This window comes from Cibotium barometz, chromosome 26 (genome assembly GCF_041138505.1).
Source record: "Cibotium barometz isolate CiBa-2024 chromosome 26, ASM4113850v1, whole genome shotgun sequence".
NCBI lineage: Eukaryota > Viridiplantae > Streptophyta > Polypodiopsida > Cyatheales > Cibotiaceae > Cibotium > Cibotium barometz.
Genome location: NC_141071.1, coordinates 45,550,323 through 45,575,459, shown reverse-complemented (window position 1 = coordinate 45,575,459; position 25,137 = coordinate 45,550,323). Strand labels below are relative to the sequence as shown.

Genomic DNA, 25,137 nt, shown 5'->3' with positions numbered 1-25,137 from the left:
TATAATAATATGTATTAAAAACTCGGCAACCATGCCACTTTCTTCAAAGGTTTGACCATGCTAAATATGGCGACTCTCTACCCAGTCCCATCGCCAACCTAAATCCTAGCCTCGTGCCAATAGTGGTCGTCATTATCCCATCATTTTCTTCATCACCATACTGTGCACCGTCCACATTACAGGCTGTTTTCTTTTTCATTATCACCCTCGTCATCAACCCCATCTCTGTTACCTGTTTCTCGAGAAGTTACTAGTCTCCATGCTCGAACTCGCTTGGACAACTACCGCATCAGCCCGTCACCACTCCGAGCTTTATCTTCTCTCACCCACAAGGCACCCAGTCAATCATCGTTGTAGCCTTTGACGCTTCTCTGCCCATACTCCAGTGCATCAACAACTCCATCAATTTACCTAGCTTGTACTTGCCATGCTGCCACCTCCGTCTTCCAATCGTTGGTGCCTTTGCCATCTCAACCATTTGCCATCCACCTCACATCGACCTGTCGACGGTTGCCTTGGTCGAAGACCCTTCATGCCACATGTCAAAAGCTGGTGCCGTTAGCTCTAGTACCGGCTGTCCATATTCTTCTAGGGGGGTCTCTCTCTCCCCGCCACCTGTCAACAGGCGATCACCATCTGGAAGGGATCCTACAAAAGGATGGCCTCGCTTCATTAAGAGGGGATCTTGGCTGGTGAGAGGATGAGTGTTCTGACGGCTGAGCAAGAAGGGAACTAGCAGTGGCCTTGAGAGTTCCTTGTGAGCGGTGAGTGGAGTGGAGTACACACTGGTCAGTGTTGTGCGCCAGGGTGAATAGGTTAGGTAAGAGCTTAGGGAATAGAATATAGAAAAGAATGATTGGGAAGTGAAGAAAGATTGCAGAAGACGACGGGTCAGGACAGGGAGATCATGGGAAACAAAGCGTAGGATGCAAGGTTCTATAGAGTGAGCCATGTCTGCCAACAACAAGGAAAAAAAAATGGGGAGCTGGAAGGCAAGTTGATTGAAGCTGATGTAAAGAATTCGCCAAGTAGAAGAGCAATTTAGAAAGGTTACAAGGGGAGCACAAAGATTGTTGCAGAACTCATGGAAGATACCTTGAAGGTGATCAAGAAGGATTTAGCCCTCTACAACAATAGCAATCAACCCAAACAAACCAAGGGAGGTGGACCTTGCACCAAATGGTAACTCAAAGGTTTTATATGTTTAATTATGGAGTAAACTTCACCATCAATGCCCTTATTAGTACATATAGTACATAGTATGTACTATGTACATTCAAGTTTTCAGCCTTCAACTTTCAAGTGTCAAATTGTCAATATTTTAAGTCCCAACTCCCACATGCATATATAGCCCCAAATTTAAGGCCACGTATAAAACTCCACCATGAGCTCAATCATACTTTATCATACCTATCATTCTCCCTGACGTATGGCAATATGAAACGTATGATATGAACTATGCTTGTTTATCGCACAATAGTTCCTTTTGTATATGTTCATGAAGAATCCTTTCACAAATTCTCTTAGAGTGTTGTTTCTATTGTTGAGAAGTGTGGTGCCATAGAGCACAAGGAAAAGGTAGGGAGTGAGTTGAGTAGCCAAGAAAGTGCAAAGCATAGCATGCAACCACATGAGCAAAGGGATTTATCGCACATTGTTGTACAAGTCTAAGGGTGTACCTCTTCATATAAAAGGAGGCCATTCCAAGCAATGAAATCATATCACTTGCACACATCTCAAGCCTCTCTATAAGTACAAGTCTTAATCTTATAATCGAATTGTGCTAGAGTCTATTGTACACACTCATTATCATGAGTAAGCTTAGATTACACCCACCTTAGATTAATTTACTCTAATCACATTAGATTAAGTGTAGGACTAGTGCTAATCATCTTGCTTATGCACATGATATCCATGGTTTTCAACATGATATCAAAGCCTTTTCTATCTCCACATCACTAATCTCAGCTCACACTAGCTTAAATACCTCACTAATCAAGTACTTAGTCACTAATCATCATTTTATCGTTTTGTCCTTTTTGTGGCCTAGATTTACCAAGCTCCATTCTCCTCATTCCCTTCAAGCCACCTCTTCTCCTTCTCCAAGGCGTCCATCCTCACTAGAGCAATTCAGCGCATTTGAACTACGTATCTCGAAATCGGCACTGTAGTCGTGAGTGGTCTTTTTGATCATTGAATCTCTTTGCTTCATATTAGATCAATTCCCTTTACGAGCTTGTTAGCAATCATAAGAAGAACGCATAGCTTGAATCTTGTGCGATTTGATTTAGGATCGCGCCAGGAGAAGCTCATAACCAGTCGCTACTGCAAATAGATGAAAGTCGACCGTTTTTCAACGTTTTGTGCTGGTTATTCTTTGTGTGTCTTATCTCATCATCAAGGATAAGAAGCTAAAACAAAAAGCCTCTTCAATGCTTGCTCTCTTAAGCTCAATTGAAGCCTTTAAAAATTAGTCTTGCTAATCATTGTGTTTAAAGACTAATCATTATGTTTAAAGACTAATCATTATCATTAGTATAATATTAGTAGAAACTGAGCTAATTAGGGTTTAAAATTGAAAAATTAGGGTATGAATCTATAGTTGCAATCTCTCTCTTGTATCCAAGTTCATTTTATCCATTTGCATTGCTCAATTTGAGTGTTTTTCACTACATTGAGTTCATTTTTAGAGCAAAGTTTTCAACTAAATTATCTCTATTAATTTGAAATCATCATTGCATGAAAATCCAAAGCACATCGCTAATCTTGTACAAGATTAGACACTGCTAGCAAAGCAAAACACAAGTTCATTGGTAAGACTTTTTCAAATGGCAAACATTTTACATTTCAAAGTATCATATGGGAAAGGGTTAAATCCTTGTAAAACTTATCATTGGAAAATACATGTGCATAAGCATCAGAAACAAAGGAAAGATGCGTTAAACATTATCATGGACATGGTCAAAGCATAAGTGTATGAGATGACCATACCACACAGTATGACATCCACACTAAAAGTATCAAAAGAAGCATCAAAGCACCAACCATTAAGCGGCAACAAGAAGAACGACGTCCACACCAAAGAAGTTGTTAAAGAGCCAAGAGTTAAGCCAAAGAGCAAAAACCAAGAGCCAAGTAACAATCAACAAAGTGAAGAAAGAAACGACATTGACATGAAGTACAAAGGAAGCAACAAGAGATCTTCATCAAGCAAAAACAAGAAGATATCAAGCTAGCAGAAGCACTAAGCAACATTGAGCTACCAACCACTACCCTAGCCATCGGTTGTAAAAGAGGGGTCACCATATGAATAGATACCCATCTTATGATCTTGTTTGTTGTGTATATCTATCCGACCACTTCAGAATAGTTAGTTGAGTATCCAGGGGGGAGGTAATGATCGTTGTAACTCATACCCAACCACCTGAGTGTAGCCAGCGGAGCATCCTGGGGAGATAATGATTGTTGTAACTCATATCTGACCATCTCTAAAAGTAATCCCTGAGCTAGAGAGTAACCAAGCCAAAGAGCCTCTGAGTTACGTAACCAAGTTAGAAATGAGAGAGGTGATGACGTTGTAAACCTCGCATTGGACCACCTTGAGAAGCCCAGAGATACGACACTAAGGGGAGGTGTTCAAAAGTGTGGCACCATAGAGTATAAGAAAGAGGTAGGGAGTGAGATGAGTAACCAAGAAAGTGCAAAGCATAGCGTACAGCTACATGAGCAAAGAGATTTATCCCACATTGTTGTACAAGTCCAAGGGTGTACCTCTTCATATAAAAGAGCCATTTCAAGCAATGAAATCATATCACTTGTACACATCTCAAGCCTCTTCATGAGTACAAGGCTTAATCTTGTAACCTAATTGTACTTGAGGCTATTGCACACTCATCATTATGAGTAAGTTTAGATTACACCCGTCTTTGATTAATTCAATCTAATCATATTAGATTAAGTGTAGAATTAGTGTTAATCATCTTGTTTATGTACATGATATCTATGAACTATTGAAATCCATGGATATCATGTATATGAGCAAGATGATTAGCACTAATGGTATACTTAATCTAATGTGATGAGAAAGAATTAATAAAAGGTGGGTGTAATCTAAGCTTAATCATGAGGACGAGTGTATGCAATAGACTCAAGTACAATTAGTTTACAAGATTAATACTTGTACTCATAGAGAGGCTTGAGATGTGTGCAAGTGATATGATTTCATTTCTTGAAATGATCTCCTTTTATACGAAGAGGTACATCCTTGGGCTTGTACAACAATGTGGGATAAATGCCTTTGCTCATATGGCTTCATTCTATGCTTTGCACTTTCTTGGCCACTCATCTTACTCCCTACCTCTTGCTTGTGCTTTGTGGCACCACACTTCTCAACACTTCCCCTTGGTGCCAAATCTTTGGACTACTCAAGGTGGTCAAATGTGAGGTTTACAACATGTCATCATCCACCCTCATTTCTAACTTGGCTAGGTAACTCAGAGGCTCTTTGGCTTGGTTACTCTCTAGCTCAGGGGTTACTTTTAGAGGTGGTCAGGTGTGAGTTACAACAATCATTACTCCTCCTCATTTCTCCGCTGGCTACTCTCAGGTGATCACGTAAGAATTATAATGATCACTATCTCTTCGGGTGCTCAATTGGCTACTCTTAGGTGGTCGAGTAGATACACACAACAAATAAGATCATAAGATGGGTGTCTACTCATATGGTGATCTCTTTTTTATAACTGATGGCTAGGGTAGTGGTGGTAGCTCAATGTTGCTTAGTGCTTCTGCTGGTCTTAGACCTCCTTGTTTTTGCTTGATGAAGATCTCTTGTTGCTTTCTTTGTACTTCATGTTAATATCGTGTCCTCCTTCACCTTATTGATTGCTTCTTGGTTCTTGGTCTTTGCTCTTTGGCTTGACTCTTGGCTCTTTGATTGCTTTTTGGTGTGGATATCGTTCTTCTTGTTGCTGCTTGATAGTTGGTGCTTTGATGCTTTTAGTGTGGATGTCATGTTGTGTGCTATGGTCATCTCATGTACTTGTGCTTTGAGTATGCTCATAATAGTGTTTAATGCACCTTTCCCTTGCTTTTGATGCTTATGCAGATGTATTTTTTCATGATAAGTTTTTCAAAGAGTTAGTCCTTTTCCAATGAACTTCCTAATGTTTGATGCCATGAGAGGTCTTACCATGAGCTTGTGACAAGTCTCTATGACAGTGTTTGGACTCTCTCGCAAGATTCAGCTCTAATTTTTCGTGCAATAACTGATTTCAAGTTGATAAAGATGATTTAGTTGCAAACTATGTACTAAAAATGAACTGAATGCAGTGAAAAAATGAATGCAGTGAAAAACGTTCAAATTGAGCAATTCAAATGGATGACATGGACTTGGATGCAAGAGAGGGATTCCCACTATAGATTCATATCTTAATTTTTAAAATTTAAACCTTAATTAGTCCAATTTCTACTCATATTGTACTAATGTCAATGATTAGTGCTTAATTTGAGTGATTAAGAGTGATAGAATTTGGAGGATTCATTGAGCTAATGTAAAGAGATATTGATGGGGGATTTTGCATATGACACTTAGCCTTGATGAGATGTAAGGAATTGAGTTAAAAAACCTAGCTTAAAAACCCAAAATTAGACGTAAATAGGTGATTTTTGAATTCTGTTTTTCTGCTTCTCCCGGCGCAACCACTGAGCCCAATGACTCGATACTTGATATGTGTGGAGCTTGGTGGATAGCCGCTAAAAGAGCTTAGTCTAATTTGGAGTGTACGCGGCCAATGGTGGAAAAACCCTGTTGGAAAAACGGTACAGTTTGCAGGTAGCAGAAGGCGAATTTTTCAAATCTCTCTAGTGGAGTTGGGCGCCTAAGTAAGGGCAATGTGTGGCTTGAAAGACTTGAGTAATGGCTAAGAGAATGAGGAGAATGGGACGTGGTAATTCTAGACCACAGAAGGGGCAAAATGATAAGATGATGATTAGTGACTAATTACTTGATTAGTGAGATATTTAAGCTAGTGTGAGTTGAGATTAGTGATGTGGAGATTGGGAAGGCCTTGATACCATGTTAAAATCCATGGATATCATGTGCATGAGCAAGGCGACTAGCATTAATCTTACGGTTAATTTAATATGATTAGAGTGAATTAATCTAAAGTGGGTGTAATCTAAGCTTACTTATGAGGATGAGTGTTTACAATAGACTCAAGCACAATTAGATTACAAGATTAAGACTTATACTCATAAAGAGACTTGAGATGTGTGCAAGTGATATGATTTCATTGCTTGAAATGACCTCTTTTTATATGAGGAGGTACACCCTTGGCTTGTACAACAATGTGGGATAAATTCCTTTGCTCATGTGGCTTTATGCTATGCTTTGCACTTTCTTGGTTACTCATCTTACTCCATATCTCTTCCTTGTACTCTTTGGTACCACATTTCTCAACACCTATATGGGTCAAGTGTGAGCTTATCTTCAATATAAGCTCAACATCATTGTATATATACTTTAGCTCATGTGTGTCGAGAGCATTTGAATAAATCAACGAGTTTGGTTAGATTTCATTTCGCAAGGGCTCATTACATAAAAGGGCTTATTTGGTGCCACACTTCTTGCATAACAGAACACTTGAATAAGACAATCAAGAGGGTTCAATGCCTTTTTTTTAAATGGATGCAATGCTCTTCAAATAGTATACAAATTACTTTACACACCATACTCTTGTTGGACTTTGAAAAAGCATATGACAGAGTGGATTGAGACTTCTTGGAAGGCACGATGACACGTATGGACTTACCCAGGATGAAGGTTAGGGTTAATCCATGATTAGGGTTAAGGCTTAGCCAAGGACGTGGGGACTTGAAGGATTCACATGTGGACTAAGGACGCTAGCAAGAAGAGGTTTTGATTGGCTATGGGCTTGTTATTAATAACCGCATGCTAATAATAATAACTAGGAGCTATTTATGGCTAAAAGCTTATGAATAAAGCAGGAAAGCTTTATAAATAAAAGCATGCTAGTTATAGCGGGGTTATCACGGTATAAGAGACCTTGGGGTTACTTATTAGAAACAAGAGAGATCAAGGAACCACCGGGTAGCCTGCGGCTACTACAGAGCGTGCAAGATCTCATGACCATGGAGTTATTAGCATGTGGCTATGGCGTGGTGGTATGGGATGCTTGGTTGGGGGCATGGTGATTGGCAGGTTCGCGGTAATCTGACCTCAGGCTCAGGGGTGGTTCGAGGCACTGAACATACAGTTGGGTTGTGAGTTGCTAGTCAGAGTCTATCGCGGTGGTCACACGACTATTCGATGTTCGAGTCTATAGAAACCTTACTATTGTTTCACAAATATGTCCTCTACCTTGATCCACAATGGTTCTATGTCTGATTATCCATGGGCATGGTCTAGTGAAGACCTTACAATGCCTCATATGCATGTCTTTGTGCCTTCCGGACAGCCTTGGAGGTTCTTTGTTTGGCACCTAGAGCCACCATTAATTGGCACAACTTTGTGGGATTTTACATCAGTGATTCTCCGCAGGCAGGATGGGGTTTGGATTTGGGGTTCACTTTGATTGAGAGAAGATACACTACCAGATACCTTGCCTACTAGGATGGCATTGGCATTGCGCTAGCACAACAATTTACACATGTGCTTATGAGCACTAAAAGCAATCTTAAGCATTGGAGTAGCAAGAAGCTTGATTTGGCATCTAGAGCCTTGTGGTGGTTAACCAAGTGCTGTGGGCCAGTGCTTGGTTTATCCCTTCTGGTTGGGTTCTTCATAGGGGATGCATTGGCCAGCTACGTCACCACATTTGGAATTTTATTTGGTCAGGTTTAGATGGCAGAGTATACACTAGGGCTAAAGTTTCTTGGGAAACCATTATCCTACCCAAGCAAGAGGGGGGATTGAACATCAGACCCAGAGATGTAGTGAAAGATGTTGCTTTTTGTAAGATGATTGTTAGAGGATTTCTTCCTCGACCGAGCCATGGAAAGCATTTCTCGTGCAGCGATTACAAGTGTACTCCGGTTAGGGGAGGTGATTGGATATATAGCCCACGTTTTATTGTCTTGGAGGCAGAGCATAGGCCCCTATCCTCCCCCTTGGTTAGATCCCTTCTTTGGGCTTGGGATTACATGAGAAGGTTCTTGGTCCACGTACCTCCATGGTCAACTGAGGAGGCCAATAGACAACCCATTATGTGGAATGACTTGATCTTGGATGAGTATGGTGGGCCTCTTGGGGCACCTATGCATATTCAATGGGCTGGCTAAGAGACTCTCTTCCCCAGGAATAGGCTTAAAAGCCGTACGGAGGATCAGATACGGGTGCTTACAGAGCAATTGAGAGGCACTAGTCTGAGTATCGTGCAGATTGATGCTGCCATACCCAACCACTCGATCACTTGGCCTTGGAAGGGATTCATCAGTCGTGGTTTGAAGTTTTCTCTAGGAGAGGTGTATCTCTTTAGTTTATGGGCCTCCCCACTTCAGGGGAAGATGATGCACCGGTCTTTTTCTCTGTACAGGATGGTTGGTATTTGGAGAGATGTGATGTGCCACATATCACCGAGGGTCCGGTGGTGCGTCGTGTGAGAGTTGTTCACAAAGTAGGAAAGTTCTTTTATATTGATTCCACCCTAGGGATAATCACAGATGCTTGAAGCCTTTGGTTGTATAAACCCAAGCTTATCATAATACCTCCTCCAAACAAGTCCATGTTCATACTCATAAAGTGGGGAAAACCCATCTTTCTAGCAGTTCCAAATTGTAGCAAACTTTATTTGAAGAGTTTTTACAAGTGTTGGTGTTTAGTGAAGAGAGCTTCCCTAGCTTTTCTTTTCCACTAAGTGTTGGTGTTGGACTCACACACTCACACACACAAACCTGCACATTAGGGTTAGGTGCAGGATGGAGAAGCTCACACACAGAAATGAGAGAGAGAGAGAGAGAGAGAGCCAAAAGTGTGGTAACCACAAAATGCAAGTCAACCCTTGCATGTGTGCCACATCCATATAATATAGAAGTACAAAATATTATAGGTAGAGTGTCCTTTCACACTTGATATCCAAGGGAAAAAACCACATGGGAAAAAGTGTCCTTGGTTAAGCCCTGTTCACACATAGCACTACCATAAGTGAGCATATGCCTACAAATCCCCCCTGTAGTGGAAGTGTGAACATGTACAAGGTAGCAGATCACTCTGTGTATGAGAGTAAGCCCAAAGCTTTGCGGAAAGCTTCAAACTTTTCTCGAGGTAAAGCCTTTGTGAATAGATCTGCAACATTATCCTGTGTAGGGCAGTAAGATAAACTGATCTCCCCTGCATGTAGCCTCTCTCTGACTTAGTGATAATGAATCTCAATGTGCTTGGTACGTGCATGAAATACTGGATTTTGTGCCACGGCCATAGCACTCTGGCTATCAGTGAGAATGGTGGTGGGTGTCTGCTGACACTCACGAAGATCAGCCAATAGTCCCCTCAACCATACACAATCTACTCTAGGTGTGAAGACTGTCCTGTACTCAGCCTCACAAGTAGATGTGGCAAGAGTGGGTTGCTTTTTACTCCACCAAGATATGCATGAACTGCCAAGAAAAAAACAATTCCCATTGGTGGAGTGCCTGGTATCATAATCACCAGCCCAATCTGAATCACTGTATGCATAAAGCTGCAAGCTGCCCTCCCTGGGATAGAACAAACCAAGATCCAGGGTACCCTTAAGATAACGAAAAATGCGTTTGACTGCTTGCCAATGCTTTGTGCCTGGGCTGTGCATGAATTTGCTCATCAAAGACACCCCAAAAGATATGTCTGGCCTCGTGTTACACAAGTAAATGAGACATCCCACTGCCTGGCTGTAAATGCCGGCCTCAAAAGGCTCTCCAATATCATTTATAGTAAGCCGTACACCTGGTTCTACTGGAGTAGAAATGGGCTTACATTCATCCATGTATGCTCTGGCAGCACTCCAGCTCACTGGGGTTGGTTCCACATCCAGGAGCTGAGAGGGGGTGTCTTTTTTTCCCATTTTTTCCATGTTATTTTTCCTATTTTTACTCGTCGTGGGGGTTGACTATACTGGCCGACTCATACTATGCTAGCCGACTGAGAACAAACCAAGATCGAGGGTACCCTTAAGATAACGAAAAATGCGTTTGACTGCTTGCCAATGCTTTGTGCCTGGGCTGTGCATGAATTTGCTCATCAAAGACACCCCAAAAGATATGTCTGGCCTCGTGTTACACAAGTAAATGAGACATCCCACTGCCTGGCTGTAAATGCCGGCCTCAAAAGGCTCTCCAATATCATTTATAGTAAGCCGTACACCTGGTTCTACTGGAGTAGAAATGGGCTTACATTCATCTATGTATGCTCTGGCAGCACTCCAGCTCACTGGGGTTGGTTCCACATCCAGGAGCTGAGAGGGGGTGTCATTTTTTCCCATTTTTTCCATGTTATTTTTCCTATTTTTACTCGTCGTGGGGGGTTGACTATACTGGCCGACTCATACTATGCTAGCCGACTGAGCTTTTGTGCTGCCCGACTTTTCATGTGCTGGCCGACTGGCTTTTACCAGTCGTGGACATGAGAGGCAGCCTGTCGACTGATTTAGGGCTCGCTGACTGGTACCATAGGGTGGTATAAATACCACCCTTTCCCCCATCTCCTCATTTGTATCGGTTTCATGTGTATATAGCAGAGTTTATATAGCTTCTCTCTCTCTAGATTTATGCGTTTAGTTCTCTACAGCACTTGTCTTATTTTTCCGCTAATTTCTCCTTTCAGCTACACCATTCTGCTGCGGTGTATAAGGCACAGTACATTGGTGTTTGATGCCCTTTTGAAGCATATAATCTTTGAATGCATTTGACATGTATTCTCCACCTCTATCTGAGCGGAGTGTTTGGACTTTACATCCACACATATTTTCAGCCATTGCTACAAAGTGTCGAAAGCATGTAAACACATCTGCTTTCGCTTTCAAGGGGTAAGCCCAAGCAAACCTGGAGTAGTCATCAATGAATGTGACGAAGTAAAGATGCCCCCCTATGGGTTTTGTAATTTACTTTCAGCTCTAACAGCTCCATCTTTGGGGAATGGTTTTCGTTGCATCTTTCCCAAAATACACCCCTCACATACATGTCTTGGTGGAGACTCAAGAGGCGGCATATTATCAACCATATGATGCTTTTGCAAAAGCATCAAACTCCGAAAATTTACATGCCCAAAACGAGCATGCCATAGCTCTGCATCATGCATAGCAGGAGTGTGGGCAGCCACTGTATTTGCATCATAAGTACGCTTGTCATAGCTGTCCAGCTTATACAAGCCTTTGTATCGTGTTCCAGAAGTGACTATTTCATAACCGTTTGATGGGTCTTTTACCAAACACTTCCCATCTTCAAATTCAACCTTTAAACCTTGGTCGTTTATGGCTGAGACGGAGAGCAGATTTTTCTTTATCCTTGGAACATACAATACATTTTTCATACAAATATTGGCACCATTGGCTGCAATAAGTATGAAATTGCCAATTCCCTTTACTGGATATGTGGTATGATCTGCACATGATACAGTGCGGCCATTTGAAGCAAACCAAGTGCTGAAATACATCTTTGCATGAAGTGATGTGGCTCGAAGCACCACTATCAAAATACCATGATACATTTTGTCTGTCTGATCCAATGCAAGACATATCATTGTTTGAAGCAGTTGGTGTGCCGCAAGTGCATGTGTCCAAAAAAGTGTACTCTTCCTGGATTACATTAGTTGATTGTTATGCTTTGTCATCAGAAGAGTCTGCTACTGCATTGCCTGCTTCTTTCCTTTTCTCTTTTGCAATCCGCTTCCTACATTCACTGATGTAGTATCCAGGCTTATGGCAGTAGTGACATTTGCCCTTCTTTTTGGGCTTGTTTGCATCCCCTTTGTCAGACTTTTCACCACCAGAAGAGGGCTGTCCGTGACCAGCCTTGCTAGACTGTTGTCCCCCATGCTTAAAGCTCTTTGCTTTACCCTTATCCTTGGCTGTAAATGCCTTGTCTCCACCACAGTTGCTCGATAAGTTTGCTCTTGTTTGCTCTTCCTGCAAGAGTAAACCCACTAGATCTTCAAAAGTGACGGGATCACCACCTCCTCTCATAGAGAGGTTGAGAGAGGTGTGAAAGCCCAAGTAGGAAGGTGGTAAAGAATGAAGAGTGTTGGTGACCATCTGTCTGTCTGGGATAACCTCATCAATGTCGAGCAATTGTTCCTGCAAATCTTTCACTTTGGTGAGATGATCTGCCATGGAGTCACTCTCATCCATAGAAAGAAGATCCAATTGCCTCTTCAAGTAGGCAACTCTTGCCTCGTTGCGTACCTGATACATTGCTTCCAATGTGTCCCATGCAAGCTTCGATGTCTTGCAAGAACGAATGTGCGGAATAATAGTCCTTTTCACTGAAAGGCCTATCAATGACATGGCCTGTGCATCCCTAGAGTCCCATCTCTTCTGCTCTTGTGTGGGAGTAGGTTCTACTTCAGGAGCTCTTGGAGCACCTCCCCTTTGAGGTGTGGCTGGCTGTATGGTAAGTGGGCGTGTGTCATCACCACACACGATGCCCCAAAGCCCTTTGGCTACCAGCAAATTACGGATCATGAAACTCCAGAGGGAGTAATTAGATCTATCCAATTTGTCCTCTTGGGTGAGCACACCAAATACATCTGTAGCATTTTGTGCCATGTCAATAAAATATACCTGCAAGCAAACCAAACACCAATGTGCACTGCCAGGCAACCAAATGTCCTGTGCAAATGTTTGCCTGCAAACTGAAGCAAGTGTAAAACTGCACCAAATTGTCGAATTACACACAATGTGTATACATACGCGACAAATCACAGCTGTAATGCCCAATTACATGCTCGAATCTGAAAAGCCCCAATTTTTATGCACTCCAATCGTTTCAACGTGCATTTAATTGGCCAATTTTCACAAAAGCCCCAATTTTTTACAACTGAAAGAGGCTCAATTTGCTGATTTTGACCTCAATTTGGAAAACCCCCTGTATCACCTGCAATTTTTCTTTGGATCTGGCCTGCACAGAAATGTTTGCAAAATTTGTATCTTTTAATGCATTTTTTTAAAACTCAGATGAAAAGTACCTGCAGGCGTCAATGGGGGAGCACACGTGGAGAAGAGTGGCATAGTAAGTTTCAGTACTAGCAGCCAGGTGCTGCAGAGTTGACGGGGAGGCGGAGCCGCCGGAGCACACAGAGTCGACGGATGTGGCGGCGGCGGCGGGGCACAGAGCCGACGGGCTAGGCGGAGGTGGCGGTAGCGAGTGGAGGCGGTTGTTTGCGCACTCGCGCCGCCGGAGGAGCTGGGCTGTGGTGCCTGGCTGCGCACTTGCGCCACCGAGAGAGCTGGCGGAGGTGGCTGGCTGCGCACTCGCACCACCGGTAGAGTTGGGCTGAGCGGCGGCGGCGGAGAGCTGGCCACTAATGAAGCCGGCCGGGCTGGGCGGCGAAAACCAGGAAACGGCCGGAACGTCAGTTTTCGACGGAAATTCGCCCTCGGAATTCCACAGTCAGCTGCAAGCCCTGTACTGAAGCTCTGATACCAATTGTTGGTGTTGGACTCACACACTCACACACAAACCTGCACATTAGGGTTAGGTGCAAGATGGAGAAGCTCACACAGAAATGAGAGAGAGAGAGAGAGAGCCAAAAGTGTGGTAACCACAAAATGCAAGTCAACCCTTGCATGTGTGCCACATCCATATAATATAGAAGTACAAAATATTATAGGTAGAGTGTCCTTTCACACTTGATATCCAAGGGGAAAAACCACATGGGAAAAGTACCCTTGGTTAAGCCCTGTTCACACATAGCACTACCATAAGTGAGCATATGCCTACACTAAGAAAGATATGTGTATGCACAAAAGTCCTTCCAATTTACTCCTTTGTCTCAACTCTTTGTCAAAGAAGAAGATTTATATCCAATTGCAAAAAAAAGGAAGAAACTTCGGGCATAAACCCAAACTAATGCAAGCCTCAAATAACATGAAATAGATACATTAAGTCATCAACAAAAGAAGGATGTCACCTTTGACACTCTGATCACTGACCACTCTTTGTTATGATCCATTCACACATTCTCTTGAAAGGCTCTGCTTTGATCTCAAAGCCATAGCACATGGCTCCCCTACCCCTGAGCACAGTTTTCCTCACTGATCCTCTTTCTCTGCTAACTCCAGGTGGCCAGCTACTAACAACACTTTATCTTTGCTGGTGATCCTGTGAACATGACGGCCATCTCCCACTCTCGGACAGTCTATAGCAACCAAATCAAGAAGAGGTTTTGATGTATCAGTTGAGTCAACACTCGGGCAAGGTGAATGGCTCTCTTCTCTGTCGATACATGTTGGAGACAAGGCTACCCTCTCTTGTTGATGCACGGGCACCAGGGTCACGCTTCCTCTACCTGATGACGACTATTCCTCTACAGTGCAGACTTCTTGTGTGCTTGTGCTAGGCAACGCTTAGTAGTAGCCCCTTCCTATCCATACTCTCTTTGATGCATGAGGGAGCTCTGGGTTCTTTCTCAACCTTTCTCAGCGCTCACAAAGCACACCCTTAGGATACACAGCGGCCACCTCTAGACCTTGCCTCTACACACAGCCTCGTGGCTATCCAAAAGACCAACAGCGCTCTGCCGGCAGCCGCGTCTCGGCTCTCTTTCAATCCTTTTTATTAAACCTATCGCTCCTTTGCCCGTGAAGATCCGTCTGCGTGTATTGTGCACATGCCTCTCTTGAAGGCTCTTTCACCGTCTTCATATTGTTCATGTGCATTGAACTGTTTCAATTGGCCACCTTACACAAAACCATACCCTTGCTATTTACACCAAGTGAGCCCCTCTTAAGAGCTTGTTGACACACACCCACACCCCGTAAGCAACACTTGCTCTAGTCATCAGACATTGGTCTTCTAGTAAAACTCCATATTTGAGTAATGTGATGATGCCAAATACTCGACGGACTTGAGAAATTATCCACAACCATCCCGGCTCCTCCATAAGAGTTAAGATAGAATCTTCCATTTATTTACAAAAGAAGACAGATTATACACCTAGCTCAATACAACCCTTCTTGTTGTTAAGAGTATAAATATAAACAGAGATATTCTGACCATTTGTCCAACCATGTACTCTTGTGAAAGTCCCTTTCGAGCACCTTTTGTGCCCACTTGTGAAGGAAGGTCTCTCCAAGCACCAATAGAAAATTGGACCCTTAAGCTGAGGAAGTTTGTTTGACACACTTGTAAGCCTGGAATAGCCTTAGATTTCCTTCCAAGGTTTGGGAAGGCCTTCATTAGATTCATCCAGTTCACACATTTCTCCTGCATTTTAAGCAGGAGAAATGTCTCATGCTTGTGACATTTCCAAACATTGAAAAGTGACATAGGTATCATTTGCGTGCAAATGGGTGTATGCATTGATGTGCAATGTGTGAAGCCAGTCCTTCGACTGTCATCTTTATATGACTACTGCTCGCATCTTCATGGCCCATGTGATAAATAAAAGACTTGCCAACCAAATAAGGTGATAACATGTGTTGCTTGGCATGAGGCACTGTGGTGCTCAGCAATCTTATACACATGCTGCTGCTTCTTTTGATATTGTTCTATTTCAAGCCTTCAATTATCACGCTCTATATATGTACCATTTGCTCACAGTAAAACACTCACTCTGTCAATGTGCTGCCTTATGACTTGCAGGATGATTTCAAGGATGTTGCTGCATTATATACACCCACCAGTACAAGCACCGCTCTTCAGTACCAGGCAGCTTCTAGCCCTCAAAGTGATGTATCACATTTGACAGTCCAAAGTGGTGGCTCTAGGTCAAATGCATTCGGAAAGTCTATTGCTGAAATAAAATCAAATACTTTTTACAGCCAGCCTTTAACATCCTCTATGGCTGTCCCTTTCTCAAGTGCAATGCCATCTGGTGAGGGGTTTTCAGATCCTTCCAACTGTAGTGACTGTTTTGTCTTGTGTTATTAATAGACCAATCTTGTTTCAATAGGATTCCCCATGTTAAATATCCCAGAACACGTATCGGTGGTGTCAAACGATCCAGCAAACAATGGCAATGATACGCAGGAGGATGGTACACATCAAACTTTATGTGACTGCATTTGGCTTGATCGGAACAAATCATTCCATATTTTACAGTAGGAAGGTCTCGCTTTTATGATAGGAAGGTCTTGCTTTTATGAGCTTACTCATAAAAGCATGGGATAGCATATGTGTATGACTGAGGGTGTAGGCTATGGAAGCTTGAACATGTGAAAGCCATACAAGGTTGTGCCAAGTAACGTAAAACTAATACCTGTTCAAGGCTTGTAACCACAAGTAATCGAGCCGCCCCGTAGGACCAATAGATTGCATTTGATCCTGGTCTTTGGTGGGGAAGTTTGAGTGGCTGGAGTTTTTGGGGCCGGTGTCAATGTTAGTGTAGCGACAATTTGATTGCAGGAATAAGGAGGTGTGAAAGAAAGAAAAAAACCAGCCAGTGAATTGAACCTGAAAACCTTAAGTGTCATTCAGCAGCAAACTCACAAAGTACCTACATACATGATTTTCGTAGCAGAGAAAAACAAACCATTACCCCCTACACGGTTGTGTCCATGACTGCCAAAAACCGCTGCAGGTGGCGATTTTTAGGCTTCTAGGACTTTATCCCCCCATGGGAACTACCATTACAGATTAAAGCCCTCCTTCCTTACACTGCAACTGACCAAAACACCCTATAAAGACTCAAATAAACATCCCCACTGAATTTGGAGAGCATGGGCAGCATTTGGCTTTTGTAGCTGCTTAGTATGCATCGCCTACTGAGCAGCTTGTAGGGAATATGTTTTGTGAAAATTTTATTTGACTCTTTATGGGGTGTTTTGGTTAGTTGCAATGTTCGTTGGGGAGTGTTCGGTTTTTAATATGTAATGGTCATGCTCTTATGGGGGGCTCAAATAAGTTACTCATAAGTTCAGATTTATCTGGCCTTATGACGGTATATATATGCTTTTATGGGGGGCTCAAAATTTTTTTTTGAAAGGTTATGAGGATGTTATGTGGAAAGACCTAGAAGCCTAAAGGTCACCACTGTTTATGCAGCCACTTTTTGTCACTCATGGGCACAGTCAGGGGGGGAGGAGGGTTATTCTCTGCCAGACATATTGTGTATGTATGTACTTTGTTGGTTTAGTGCTGTGAATGAAATCTAGAGTTTTGAGATTCCATTCAATGGATAGTTTTCTTTCACCTTTACCCCTGTTTATTGCTGTTTATCAAAGTGTTGCGGCACTAACTCTAATCTTTTTATTTTTTTGACACCGGGAACCATGGAAAGATCAAAGTACGAGAGGAAAATGGCTGACGGGTGAAGAACTAAAGAGGGAGAACGAAATGAGAATAAGGGATAGCATAAGCTACATTCTAGAGAAAGATGAAGAAAGAATGAAAATATCAATGTGAAAATTAGGAAATGTGGTTAAAGGTGGTGATTGAGAGAGAGGGAAAGCTGATGTTGAGGGCAGAGGTCTTCAAAGGAAAATGGGGAACGGATTTGTGAAGAGGCAGCAGGGGCGGGTGATGAGGGCACAAACCAGGTAGGGGTGCTTGGAAGTGTGCAGTAAGCACACTAATGGCAATGCTAGCAGTAGGAGGGATGGGTAAATTTAGCAAAACCTATGTTGAAGGGCATGCACATGCACTGGTACTGTAAGTTTGATCTTCTATTTGTGCATTGGTGTGTACTTTTCATTCATAGTTTCTAAGAATTTTCACTCTGAAATGTCGTAGATGATGCTGCACATGAGCCCAGCAGTCCTTCCTTGAAGCGGTCAGAAGAGCCTGGAGTCAAAATAATTCATGAGATAAAGTGCAAACTTTACATTAAGGTATACTCTTTCTTCCCCTTGACTTGTTTTCTTTCTTTTGGTTACATATTTGAATTTGATCTTTGCACATTCTTCTCATATTTAATCTATCAAGGTAACAGGTTGCTAATTGTGGGGGTTGTGATTTTTGCCCTAGGGAGATGTTAATACGGATAAGGCTTGGAAAGAGATGGGCATGGGCAACCTCACCTTGAAGTCTAGGGAAGGTGTGGGTAAAGGCACAAAAGAAGCCAAAGCTACTGTTGTTGTTAGAAATGAAGTGAGTTTCTTATGCTTGCATGTGGAATGCCAAGTTTTGTATAGGACACAATGCTACCTTCTTTCAATTTTCTTAAGCATTGCTTAAAAAGTGTCTTGTAGACTAATAAAGCAAAGGCCCCCTGAAATTATGGAAGCTATGATCACAGAGTTATGACAAAAACCACCCAAAACAGCTGATTAGAGCATACACAAGCTGGGTTGAAAAAAGCATATACAGATATGCTTATTAAATTCCACTGTGCTAGCATGCCACACACTCAAGGTTGTCACGTACATTGTATCTGTCACGTAGTTTAGGGAAGTGTAAAGGATACTAGGCGAGAGACATGCCATTGTCAGCCTTTTTTGATAAAGGGACAAGGCCATTGAGTGTATAGACAGTTAGGGATGCACTTGGGTAGTTTATGTGTACCCCTCTGAAGGATTTCGATGCCCCTGAGGCAAAGGCTTCTGAGAATGACAGGCTAGCAACAACCAGTGCAGGAGGTATAAGGAAGGTTTTCGGGCCTGTTTACAGCCGTTAGGCAGCTGCAGACCATGGAATCTCATTGATAAATAATTGAAGCTTGTAACACACCATGGACAAGCATGCCGTGCATGATGGCATCACATCTTTTTGGTGGCGTTGTCTGGACAGCCTTCAACAATGGAGTGTGGATCATGGAGAGTATTAGCTGGTTTTGGGGTTTGAAATTTTTTGTTTATCATGGGTTTAGGGTCATTTTTTTTTTCCGAGAAAAGATCCTTTCATTAGTTATATAAAAACGCCCGTAGGGCTACAAAAGATCCTCTCCTGCTCACAAGAAAAACAGAGCAGAGAACAAAGCAAGGCAGCCAGGGAGACTCTCCCTAGGTGCTGAAAAGTACAAGTATCAGTACAAAGAACTGAGGGGCTATATCATACAATAGGAGGGGGGAAAAGCCAAACAGGTGGCCTGTAGTGCCAACGGGGGGACCCCGCGTGTAGGGTATAGAAGGGGCCGTTGCGCCAGGTGGTGTGAAAGGCCTGGCGCCGCAAGATCGCCTCATCCGAGTCGCCCCGGATGCGGTCATACTGTCCTCGCAGGGTGTGGATCAACTCCTGCCAAATCCCCCGAACAGTCTCTGCTGGTGGCTCCAGTCTCCCCTCAAAGGCCCTAAAACACCGGGCCCTCCAGGTGAATCAGATGGTGGAGGAGCTCCCATCGTAGATGCCTCTCCTGTGTCCAGATGGCGGACGAGAAATCCGGTGAAGGAACAAGGCGAGGCTGGCCCCTAATGAATCTGATGGCCTGGCTGTCCTGCTCCGTCTCATACACCATAGCAGGCCCTGACGAAGTCGACCAAGCAGCGGCACCCCACGTATACATACCCTCTGGAGAGAGGGGGGCCAGAATACGCAGCATCCGCAACCAAATCTGCTGCGCTTGAGGGAGTCCCATAGGCAATGTCTCTGTGTCTCCATAGGGTGGCCGCATCGGACGCAGGCCGCCGGAAGACCGCTGTAGACAAGCCAGGTGCCAACTGCTGAGCCCTTGTGGGCGACCAGCCCCACTGGAAGGTCGAGATCCTGCGGGCCTGTCGACTAGCCCAGAGCCGGGCCCAAAAATCCTCTAGGAACTCCTGTGAGAGTCCCTGTAGCCGCCAGTGCCCCGCTGCAGCTGGAGAGACCATCCTCCTCGTCGTCAAAATATGCCGCCCCAACCGAATAGTATACTGGAAAAAGGTGATCTCTGTGGCCTCAAGGGATGCATAAGGATCATGCCACTGGTACTCACCAGGGTCCCACTGGAGCCGGGCCAAGGGGCGTGCTGCATATGCCCATATGCGCCAATCCGGGAGCACATCTGCAGGGTCTGGGTGAATATGCCACTTCCGAGAAGCGACGGCCACTACCCGTATCCTCTGAAAGGTGCACTCTGCAACCAAAGGCGACTCCACCTCCACCCTCTGAAGTCTGCCCTCATCCTGAATCTCATAGTAGAGGCGTCTGCCATCCTCAGTGCAAGCTCTGACAGCAATCAGGATCTCCAACTGTGTAAAGGCTCCCATCCACCATGGGGCCACTGGCTCGAGAGGCGTGAACCACTCCTCTGTGAGTGCCTCCTGAACATAGTTTCCAGAAACGCCGTTTCTAGACCACCGAAACGTTTCGGAAACGTTTCCAGAAACGGAAACGGCGTTTCCAAGTTTTATTTTTTCCAGGGTTTAGAAACCCGCGTGCTCTCTTTCGCCGGCATTTTGCGCCTTCTTTCCGCCGCCTGTTTGGAGCTGCTCTACCCATCTACCTTGCCCTCTACTCCTCTACCTCCACATCAGCCCTCTACCACGCCCTCTACCTCTCTACTTGGGGCCTCCACCTTTGCCATCTAAGCTCTACCAAGCAAGAAGGAGTCACACCTTGCTCGCAGCCTGCAGGACTAGAAAAACAGCCTCCACTTCTCGAATCTCTCCGAGTCTTCCGACCTCGAACCGCACAAGTAAGTTAAGTAACATGGCTCGGACTCCGGATCCTTTTTGGCAGCATGTGGAGCAAGTGGGGGGTTATGCAGGATCTGTTGGCTCCAGGAAATGGAGATGTAAATATTGTGGGTTGGTCAAAACAGGGAGTGTCACCCGTGTGAAGGACCATCTTGCTCATGTTCCAAACAAAGATGTAGGGCCATGCCCCTCTGTTCCTCTAGATGTTCGGAAAAGCCTTGAAATGTGGAGGCGAAAGCGTTTGGCCATTCCCGAAGAGGAAGTATCTACAGCAATGGGTGGTCAAGAGCATGAAGCTGGTTCAAGTCAAGCAGCAGCAGCAAAGAGGGCCAGAGGCAGAGACACAGGATCAGATTTCTCCTCTACCTCAGTGTCGGGTGTGCATGCAAGGAGGACTCCTTTGCCAGGTGATGTATCACATTCACAAGACACCCCTCCAATAAATACTGTACAAAGGGCTAGCATCCAAGTAGGATTTCAAAAGCAAGCAATTGCAGAGGCAACTAGGGAGCTCACCCGGATGTTCATACGGTGTGCCATTCCCTTGCATGTGGCCAAGACAAATCAATGGAGGAAGACCATGAGGGCCATCAGCCGCATTGGATGCGAGTGGGATGGCCCTACATCTGAGGCTCTGCGGACACGAGAGCTAAAGCGGGAAAAATCATGCATAGAAGTGCAGCTAGAGCCCTTGAAGGAAACATGGAAAAAGTATGGCTGCACTATATTGTGTGAAGGGTGGTCAGATGTACGCAGGAGAAATGTATACAATGTTTTGGTGTCATGCTGCAAAGGCACTATGTTTTTGAAAGCCATTGATGCCTCCCTCCCAGGTCTCACAGTTACAGGTGCATTTATTTGGACACATATAAGGGAGGCTATAGTGCAAGTTGGGCCTGAGAATGTTGTGCAGGTGGTGACAGATAATGGAAGTAATTGTAAGTCTATGGGCTCTATGCTAGAGGATGAATTTCCAGCCATTGTGTGGACCCCTTGTGCATCACATAGCCTCGACTTATTGATTGAGGACATAGGTCAAATACAATGGGTTGAAGCCATCTTTTGCACCGCACGAAGCATGGTGAAGTTTGTGAAGAAGAGGCCAAAAGTCTTGAGCATGTATCGGGCCTACAGCACTCTTGAGCTATTGCAGCCTGCAGCCACCAGATTTGCATACATGTTCATTGTGCTTGAGAGACTCCTGCGAGTCTGCAGAGAGTTGGTACGCACTGTCTACTCAAATGAATGGCTAGAGTGGGATGAGAGAGAGAGCCCCAAGGCAAGAGCTTTTGTGCGTGATGTCATGAGAGAGGAGTGGTGGGTAGAGGTTGAGGGGTTGATCAAAACTCTCAACCCCATCTACACAGTGTTATGCATTACAGACATGGAGGGCAATACTCTAGGCCTTTTATACGAGTACATGGACAAGATTGGGGAGGCTCTCAACAAGCAAGACTACTTGAGAGCAGAGCAGTAAGTCTCCCCAGTCATGGCTACCCTTGCTTTACTTCTTATCTTTATTTTACTCTTGAGTCTTTACATTGGTCTCGACTCTTGACTCTTGTTTTTTGTCCTTTTTTATCTTATGGTTTGATCTCTAAAGGGTTGATGAAATCAAGGCTGTGTGGAATCGGCGATGGGATTGGTTTCACAGGCCGATTCATGCAGTAGCACATGTATTGCATCCTTTGTGGCGAGATGAGGAGCAATACAAGAACGAGGAGCTAGAAGAAGGCTTCATGACATACATGAGGAACTTGACATCTTGTAATGTGCACATGCTGAAATGTATAGAGGATGATCTCTTGGCCTTTCGCAACCAGACAGGGAGCTTTGGTCGAGAGACTGCAAAGCTTCGAGAGACTCAGCTACAGCCTGTCTCATGGTGGGAGAAGTATGGAAATTGTGCTCCCACGCTGGTAATTCACTACCCTTAACTACAGTTTACATAGTACACTGTACAATGTGCATCTTTCTTGTTTCCGCTTAGTTCTAATTTCTAATTGTATGTGCATTTCAATAACAGAAACGCATCGCCATTCGAGTGCTCTCACAGGATTGCAGTTCGGGTCCATGTGAGAGGAATTGGAGCACTTGGGCCCTCTTCCATACAAAGAAGAGGAATAGGCTGAGTACCGCTCAGCTAGAGCGGTTGGTGTTTTGTCATTGCAACCTCCAGCTCCTTGAGGGGAATGCCCGACATCCGGAGCCTTCGCAGGTGAATGTGGATAAGATCGACATCAAGAGGGAGAGGTTCATCCTAGAGATCCCACGGAATGAGCGTGATATGTACACCTTGCTTTATGAGGAGCTGACAGTGCCGAGCCACAACACCCGCTGCACCACCCATTCTCAGAGGCAGAGGGGGGGATCCATCGCTTCCACTTCAGCAGAGGCAGAGGACCACGATCCTACCATTTCTTCATCTGAGCCTGACTCTCGTGAGTCAGAGGATGACTCCTCCATGAATGATCTTGATGAATGATTTTTGGAGCACTTAGCTCTAGGATTTTGTCATGCCAGCAGCTGCTGCCAGCCTGCCAGCCACATGGATATTTTTTGATCATGTTTTGTATTTACTATAGTCTATACATATGGATTATGGATGATGGATGATGGATCTTGTTTTGTATTGACTCTTTTGAGGCTCGAGCCTTGAGCCTACAGTTGTCATTTCTGAATTTTGATCTATCATTTGAGTCTTTGACATTGAACTTGAGCAAAGATGTATTTTTCAAGCTTTTGTAATGTTTTTATTAATTATATATGTATATATTAAACCCTAAAACCGAAACTCCGTTTCCTCGTTTCTTCCCGAAGGCCGAAACTCCGAAACTCCGTTTCCCGCCGTGCTCCGCACCCCCGTCTCTGAAACTCGTGGAAACTATGCTCCTGAATGTCATCCCTCATAATCAACCCCCCTCTGAAGTGACTCAGCCTCTCCACCTGGATCTCCTCTGGGAGACTGCAGAAGGCCTGCCAGTCTCCAAAGCTACGTGCTGGGCCTGCCGCCAAAGGTCCCCAGGCTAGACGAGGCCGAGAACCCAGCATATGACCCTGCTCTGTGCGAATCGCTGGGCTCCAGATGAGCCGCTGTCTGGCCCGCTCCTCAACACAAGAAGGAGGTCTCTGAGAGAGCCCCGATCTCAGCAGCTCCCAAGCTCTCAGGATGCTCAAGGCAAATCTGTCCTCCCATCCTCTACTGAGGCCTGTCCTCCTCATCTCTATGAAGATCCATCGAATCTCTGGTGCCCAAGTGCGCCCTGCTGGGGGAGCCCGAGCCTGCAGCCGTTGCAAAAGAAGCTCTTTCCAAGGCTCAGCGCCTGGAAGCAGCCCCCGAACAATAAGCTTCCCCAATAAGGCTCTACTCTGATCGACTGGATCTATAATGCCCAAGCCTCCCTGGGCCAGCGGAAGTGTAATAACTGCCCAAGCAACCTTTGACCGGGCTGGCTGACCGTCCCGCCCAGACCAAAGAAAGTTCCTGATCAGCCTTTGTTCTTGGCTGATGCAAGAGCTCGAGAAGATCCAACAAGACGTAATGTACCACATGGTCGCTAAAAGCACCTGATTTGCCACCACCACCCTCCCAGCCAAGGATAGCCGAGCTGTACTCCAATACAAAAGCTTCTTCCGAATGCTCAGAAGAAGCGGGGCAATCTGCTGCTCAGGTGACAAATCTAGTCCAATCTGGCATCCCAAATATCACACTGCTGTGCCAGGAGGAATCCATCTAAAACCGGGGTCTGGGCTCCATGCCGGAGTGGGAGCGCTACTGATCCAAAAGGCCACTGTCTTGCGCCAATTGATCAATGCTCCTGAAGCTGCACTAAAAACCTGGAGCGATTGCTATGCCCGAATAAGATTGGCCTCCTGGCCATGCAAAAATAAGCCCGTGTCGTCAACAAACTCAGCATCGAGCAGGTCCTCCCCCCCGACTGGGAGCTGGAGTCCTCTCAAACCAACCTCCTCTGCCGTCAAATACATGCTCATAGCCTTAGCAAAGAAGAGAAAAAGAAACGGGGCGAGAGGACACCCCTGACGGACTGATCTAGTCAGCTCAAAACTCGGCCCCCGTCCTCCTGCAATCGACACCTGGCTACGAGCTGTGGAATACAGAGCCGCCACCCCTCTAATCCAACCTGGCTCAAAGCCCAGGCGAAGCATAGTGCCCTCTAAGAAACCCCAATCGACTCTATCGTATGCCTTCTCAAAATCGAGAAGCATCACGACCAAGTCCTCACCAAGAAATCTAGCTCGGGCCGTCGCCTCCCAGAAGGTGAAAATGTTGTCAAGGATACTACGCTCCTTGACGAATCCTGTCTGGGTAGCATGAATCAACTCCCCCAGGAAGGGCTGGATCCTCAAACTCAAGGCCTTTGCTAAGACCTTGTAGACAGTATTGAGGATCGTAATAGGTCTCCAATGCCAAATATCA

General features: G+C 44.7%; 2 protein-coding genes across 4 annotated transcripts in view; both read left to right on the top strand.

Annotated features, from left to right (window-relative positions):
• LOC147624011 (Pleckstrin homology (PH) domain superfamily protein) overlaps positions 1–25,137 on the top strand; it is a 101,725-nt gene that overhangs the window by 26,093 nt on the left and 50,495 nt on the right. For all 3 annotated transcript variants that reach the window (XM_086820696.1, XM_086820695.1, XM_086820697.1), the window contains 4 exons: positions 15,793–16,024; positions 16,103–16,186; positions 17,881–17,978; positions 18,115–18,237. In XM_086820696.1, coding sequence (XP_086676822.1) covers positions 15,793–16,024; positions 16,103–16,186; positions 17,881–17,978; positions 18,115–18,237 — 537 coding nt within the window. The remainder of the gene's footprint in view (positions 1–15,792; positions 16,025–16,102; positions 16,187–17,880; positions 17,979–18,114; positions 18,238–25,137) is intronic.
• LOC147624012 (uncharacterized) lies at positions 21,442–23,184 on the top strand. Its single transcript, XM_086820051.1, has 2 exons — positions 21,442–22,618; positions 22,726–23,184. The coding sequence occupies exons 1-2, from the start codon at positions 22,439–22,441 to the stop codon at positions 23,182–23,184; spliced, it is 639 nt and encodes a 212-aa protein (XP_086676177.1). The 5' UTR covers positions 21,442–22,438.

What these genes read in the sequence shown, in the direction of transcription:
- LOC147624012 (XM_086820051.1), top strand. Translation starts at nt 22,439, where the DNA reads ATGACATACATGAGGAACTTGACATCTTGTAATGTGCACATGCTGAAA. An exon ending in GAAATTGTGCTCCCACGCTG is followed by an intron (nt 22,619 to 22,725) that starts GTAATTCACTAC and finishes TTTCAATAACAG; the next exon opens with AAACGCATCGCCATTCGAGT.